This window comes from Orussus abietinus, unplaced genomic scaffold (assembly GCF_000612105.2).
Source record: "Orussus abietinus isolate OABI.00-Male unplaced genomic scaffold, Oabi_2.0 scaffold4, whole genome shotgun sequence".
In the NCBI taxonomy this organism is placed as follows: Eukaryota; Metazoa; Arthropoda; class Insecta; order Hymenoptera; family Orussidae; genus Orussus; species Orussus abietinus.
The window spans coordinates 2,259,337-2,266,091 of record NW_019396014.1 but is presented as its reverse complement, the minus strand read 5'-3'; the positions used below and the strand labels follow the sequence as shown (position 1 = coordinate 2,266,091).

The 6,755-nt window shown below is 40.1% G+C and overlaps 1 protein-coding gene across 1 annotated transcript; it reads right to left on the bottom strand.

Annotated features, from left to right (window-relative positions):
* Positions 1-32: 32 nt before the first annotated feature.
* LOC105695553 (protein argonaute-2) lies at positions 33-6,631 on the bottom strand. Its single transcript, XM_023434604.1, has 16 exons — positions 6,472-6,631; positions 5,975-6,304; positions 5,336-5,562; positions 4,827-5,228; positions 4,333-4,533; positions 4,130-4,253; positions 3,712-4,061; positions 3,485-3,604; positions 3,085-3,373; positions 2,765-2,917; positions 2,166-2,325; positions 1,919-2,009; positions 1,689-1,852; positions 1,241-1,514; positions 882-1,066; positions 33-796 (listed from the first exon to the last, which is right to left on the bottom strand). The coding sequence occupies exons 1-16, from the start codon at positions 6,482-6,484 to the stop codon at positions 703-705; spliced, it is 3,177 nt and encodes a 1,058-aa protein (XP_023290372.1). The 5' UTR covers positions 6,485-6,631; the 3' UTR covers positions 33-702.
* Positions 6,632-6,755: the final 124 nt, after the last annotated feature.

Sequence of the window (6,755 nt, the reverse complement as noted above, 5' to 3'; positions counted from 1 at the left end):
ATGTTAACTCCATTTTGTATAAATGTGCATAATTAGCTTTTTGACAAAAAGATTTTGTTTTTGTTTCCATAAACTTATTCGAATTACATCTGATTTACATAATATACAGTTAAGTATTCTTAATAACGTACAATAGCGTACCATGAAAATACAAAAGAATATTTTCCCTTGCTTTTGCGTAAAATAAATTTCTTTGAAGATTCCAGAAATTCGATAGTCAAAAGCTAAAGGCAACGGAAGGAATGATTGGCATAGACGGTTCGCTCTTTGTCCAGCAGCTAGATGTATTGTAATTCGTGTTCGTGATAAAGTCTTAAGCCTTACCGTTCTTAACAAAGTAATTAGCGAAAAGAATTAAGCAAAATAACGCAGTTAGTTAAAAACTCTGATAACGTGGAATAAAGATATCAATTGACTCTCTCGTACGTGAGATTTTTCTACAAGTGTTGGCAGGCCGCATGAAAAAAATAGTTTGGTGTACCGTCACCAATGTTTTTGCGCATGAACTACATTAATGAGTCTGTACGGCACTGTTAAATACAATACAAATTGAATAGAAGCGGGAGAAGTATGAATTACTTCTTCAAACGTGAGTCTAATATAAATGTCCTTTGTAATTCACCGAAAGAGGAGCTTGCCTTTCCTCTCCACGTAAACATTATATTTCTAAAACTGATTTACGTGAATCAGCATGAAACTGAATTACACAAAGAACATTGGCTTCTCATTAAATGCAGGCTTCAAAGTCAATTTTGTCTCCTGCTCTCGGCTTAAGTTGCGCATATCTAGATTAACCCTGCAAAGGAAAGGCGTTCAAAGTGAGTACTTTCCATGGAATCATCGCATCATAAACGATTATTGTAATACGTAAACGAACTTACTCGTGTGTCAATGCTCTAGCTCGGAATGCAGCAAGATGGGCATAATAAGTAGGAGTAGGGTAGCTCACGGAACGTGTGCAGCGTGAAAACATATGACACAAATAATATGTAAGCTGTTCAATTTCATCCTCGGTCATGTTTGCATCGTCCCACAAACATCTGTACTTCGTGGGCCTTGCTGTACCCTATAATTGCGAAGAAAAATTGACAAATAAAATACTGCAGAATCTATCAAGACCCGCATGCTTTTCATCCGTCATCCGTACTATTCGTATGAATCATACGTGGACAGTTAAATTCGGTAACTTCGATGCATTTCGATAATGAAGCTGCATTTGTACAATTGGATGCAAACTCACTTGAATACTAGCGTGAGAAACTAGATAAAAGTCAATATGCGATGGGTGCGTAATTTCGGTATCGACAACAGTCCCGGCTTGCACATTGCCATTCCTGTCATCGGAATTCCTCATATCGGTAGGAAACAAACGGATGTGATGCCTCTTTTGCACAACCAGGAACGTGATTGGAGGCTTGTAACTGCCATCCTTATTGAGACTCGTGCATGCGCGTTTGATAGCCTCCAGTTCATGATGCATCACTTGGGGGAACTGTCCCTCGCTAACTCCATCCCTGGAACCAGAAATACACTATTACATTTTCAACATAACGTGGCTGATGACAGTTTAAAATAATGTCTCGGTATAATTGACTAACTGAATGGAAAGCAAAATATGCCTTAAAAGGTCGGTTTAAATTTTTTTGAGGTATTGTAAAAAAGTCATTCTTTTTCTGAATACCACTTACCTGTAGAATATGATTCTCATAGGCTTGTATCCAGTCTTCTTGTAGAAAAATAACAACTGCTCCCGCATTATATTCTGCAAGTCTAAAATTATTTCAGTTCGAGGCGGCTGAAGTCGTATCTTTACATTATACTGGAAGCCTTTTGGATCGTGACTCGCGGCGACCTATAAAAATAAATTCGTACATTTTTACACGGCCGTAAGCGTATTATATAATATTGAGATAATTACCGCTGCTATTGATGGAATATCCGTTGCATCTGGCGACGGATGGGTGACATCAGCCCCAATGATGATGCAAGGTTGCAATAGACAGGATGGCCTGCAAAAACATTGACCGATAGATAAAAATATTACGTCAAATACGAAACAATCACACGATTTAACGAAACATGTTACTTTTTTATTTCGCGATGCATGAAGTCGTTAAAATGATCAAAAGTAAAACTAAAAAAAAAAATGAGTAATTGGTACTCACCGTACTTTTTCGTCAAAAATGTGATTAATGCCATTCAACTTTGAATTTATTTTGAGCAAAATATTTCCTACAGTTGCTCCAGTTAAACGTTGTAACGTTCTTGATTTCAGACACTGAGTTAGTACACCAGTTGACAGTTCGGCTACCTGCTTCACTTTTTCTAGGACAAGAAAAGGAATACATACTTAACGAATATGTATAGGGAAAGGAAAAAAAAAAGAAAAGAAAAGAATCAATATTCAAGTAACCAATATTACTTTTGTACAAAAACTGATCTGAAACGAAAAAGACCGTCGCGAGTTTATCCTTCATCATGGAATTCCACTATTTCCAGGCCATCGTCGTTGCATGCAGGATGTTTGACGAAAAGTATTTCAAGTAATTAAAAATGTGTCCTCCGAATCTGGCATTACTTCTAATTCTGTGCAAAGATTATACTATTTAACCAGTTAACTGCGTTCGACGTGTATACACGTCGGTAACCCGTAACGTTTTAGTAAATTCCACAGTTAACCGGTTAACGAGCCCAGCATTAAATATATCCTTAGGATTTTCTAACATTAAATTGTAATCTTAGAGGTTATTGCTTCGAAACTTACGATATGTATTACCCAGTGGCACGATTACTATTACCAATTGTAATCCTTTCATCCTTTCGAAATATTCTTGAATGCGGCGAATATCTCGCGTAGGGGGTTCCATGGATGCGAATGGCGTTAAAGGCGGCCCAATTACCATGCCAACTTCTTGTCCTGAAACCATACTAACCTTATATTTGGACGAAAGTACAGATATTGCAAAATAAATATACTAGAGACATTGATCGCAAATGACTAAAAGCATTGCTCTCAACTGCCATCGAGTCTACACACCCAAAGCACGGAAATTCTTAATTCCTAGATGTATGAGAAACACGCACCTGCTCTTATCAACTCGTCTTGAAGTCTATATAATTGTTGATCTCTACATCCGCGTTCATCCAAGTTCAAAATGGTCCAGGTGCCCGCTTGAAGATGCATCGGGTTTAGGAAACGAGCCGCTCGCCATACTCCTTTGTTGACACGAACGGGTCGAGATCCACCGGAATCGGTACCGTAAGATAATACCGGAGGATCCAAAACACGCGCGTCCACCGTTGAGAAGCCCGTTCCCACGTTCAGTCCAAATTCTTTCACACAAGGATTCTCGTTGTAACCGATTTTAGAGAACTGTTAAGAATTATTTTATGTATTTCAGAATTGCGGATCGGAACAGAGTTCGATCGGGAAATATTTGAAATCGGAAGGAATTCCGTTGAGAAAATTCTTCCCATTACTTACCGCTTCCATAATTTTTCTCTTGCGAGTATTAGTGTCCGTAGCAGCGTATCGTATCATATTAGACGTTTGCATTTCGTCGAGTTTCCTATTGGTCACTTGGCCCCGAGCAATGATTAACAACTAGAGATAGAAACATACAAGTTTTACATTAATTGAGACCAACGCATATATCTATTCGTTGCAATTGTAAATGTTGCGATTACCATCCGTAGCATAAAGTATCTTACCTCTGCCGGATAATGTATATTCTTTTCTCGAGGGCCAACCCAAATGCAGGGTAAGTCGGGACGCTTCAATCTGTAGTGTTTCTCTCCGGCATAATAAGCTTCGACGGTACATCTTCGACCACCCGAGTCGAACTCGTTCCTATTCGCCGGTCGTACCAAACCGTTGACGCGCTGGGTACGCCTTGTGTTCGGTTGGTTCGGGATCTCGTAAGTAACTTTCAAGCCTTTCAAGAAGCTGTCGATTTTACTTTTGTTTCGATCCACGTCCTCTGCTCTTAAATCGTTCGACTGGCAAAGCTCCTTCATTAATTCCAGAACGGGTTGACCGATGGGGAATGCTTTATGTGCCACTGAAAACACAAGACTGTGTCTGTTGTATTTCTATATATTATTTACTACTTGCGAATGTGTGATTTACCATCGACATTTAAGTAAGGCTTCCAACCAAGCACGGCTGACTGGAACATTCCCACCCACAGTTCCATTCCTCCTCTCAGAGATATTATACTCCCTGTGGGAGGTTGAAAGAAAGACCTTCCAACCTAGACGAAAATATGTGATTCGATGCAATTCTTAGGTAAATTAATTTCATCAACGCGAAGATTTAATTAATTTCATTACCGTCGTTGTTTTAAGTGCAGGTCCGTTACGCAGAACAACGTCAATAACCTGCAGGCCTAACTGATCAACATCCTTGAACTTCATTCCTGGCTTAACATCTTTCAGCCAAGAAAGATCAATATCCGCAACCTTCTTCATAGTAACCTTGTACGTTACCTCCTGCTGCCTTTCGTTGTTAAATACCGATACCTCTGTTGTCATCTGAAATACAGAAATAGCCCAATTCATTACCCATGTCCTATGCCCTAGCCGCAGGAGTCAACATAAGCCACGATCACAGATATTTTCCGTAATGTTTTGTATAATACACAGGAAAATTGTCTAACAAATTCAACTCGAAAGCAACTCTATTGGTGCACGTAACTACCAGGCTTGCTGCATTTAAAACAGGTCCGTACGATTTCCTTGCATTATATCACGACTCGGAATGATTAATGTAACTTTGCTAAACCCTTAAATATTATTGCATTTAGCGAAGAACCTAATAAACTCACGCCTTCCCCAAAAGGTAGGTTTCGAGCACTGAAGACATTCTTCCTCCCGTCAAATGCTGGACAGCGATCTCTGAACATCTTTTGCCTGACTGCTTCAAAGACGTTTCGGATCATAAATTTCGGTTTGTCTGGATCAAACGTTATATCATAATGAACAGCACTCAAGCAAAAATTTTTGCCAAAATTTAAAGATATCATATTAGTTTCCACTGTGATTTTTCGTCCCTTAGTTCCTGCTTGCTTAGGATTCCTCCTGGTGGGGATCTGGGCACACAGTTGAGCTGTCAAAGCTGCTGAGATAGAAGATTTTTCTGGACCGATTTTTGCTGGTGAAGATGTTTTCGACATCTGGGAAACTCCTTCTGTTATCGACTTAACTGAGGACGATGTCGAAGCACTTGACTGCAAAAGAAAAGACATTTCCCACAGGGGTGATTTCAAAAATGTTGTCAGTGCAAAAAACAGTTTGACTCAATACTTTGAATATTGGTCAGCTTTCACTGACATACATGTGTACTTGGAGGCCTATCTGGTTGCTGCCGGGTCTGTTGCATCGGCTGTTGTTGGGGTTGCCATCCTTGGCGTTGAGGTTGTCCCCCTTGCCGTTGCTGCCCGGCTTGTGGCCTCGGCTGCTGTTGGGGTGGCCCTGGTCGTGATGGCCATTGTACTTTGCTTTCTTGTTCTTTTCCTCTTCCTTCTCCCCTCCCTTCTCTTCCTCGTCCTCTTCCATCACCTCCTCCATTTGCAGAAGCAGAAAAGTGATAAACCCATTTATAGAACAAAGGTAAATTCATAAATTTCTTACAGGAATTGCCACCAATTTTAAACTTTGAAATTTGCTGATATCATTAGATAACAATTTGTTCAGACACCTTGGTATTTGTAATGTTTATATGGGTTATCAGCAATATTTTTTTATTTCAAAGAGCAAATATGATGTTTGATTAAACAAGCTATAACAGTACTGCTTTAATGACACGACTAATCCAAAATTTATTCAGAAGGTTAGTTTTATTAAATATTATTATTTGCTATGCGTGATTAAATGTGACTACAACCTACATATATCATTTTCAATATCATCTGTCGAACATTATAAAATAAATCAACTTAATTTGCCATGACCTATTTGTAGAGCTATGCTTTACCAGAAAATGCTGGTCTTCTTTGTTCTTCTGCTTGCGATTTCTGTTGCTGTTGCCCTTGCTGTGGCTGTGGCTGTGGCTGTGGCTGTGGCTGCTGCTGTGGCTGCTGCTGTGACTGCTGCCGTGGTTGCTGCTGTGGTTGCTGCCGTGGTTGCTGCCGTTGTTGCTGCTGTGGTTGTTGCCCTTGCTGTGGCTGTGGCTGTGGCTGTGGCTGTGGCTGCTGCCGTGGTTGCTGCTGTGGTTGCTGTGGTTGCTGTGGTTGCTGTGGTTGTTGCTGTGGTTGGGATGGACCAGCATCTTGTGATACACCTTGTTGGGTTCCCTTCTTGCCTTCTGCAAAATTAAATTCTAAATAACACCAAGTAGCACGCGGCCTTGGAAAATAATCCAGAAATAGTGTAATTGTAGTATCAAAGTAATGCTCCTTTTCGTAATGGCGACCCGTAAAATAAAAAATACATACACGTCTGTCGGAAAAATCTCGACATCCCTTAACTTACTTTTCTTTCCCATTTCGTGGATGTACTCTGTTACTTGTTGAATGAAAGTAGATTTGCCGCAACCTTAAAAACTGACCCCTAATCAAATTATAAGTTATTTAGCGAGAAAATTACAATCGGCGTTTGAGACGTGGCGTTGTCGCTCGTCTCGACCAGTCTCGACTGGTCTCGACTGGTCTTGACCATAGACAACAGATACTTGCAGATACTTGTCTTGACAGACTCGATGGTTACAAAAATCGAGGCTTCACTAGATGTCACTATCTGATTCAATCCAACGGAAT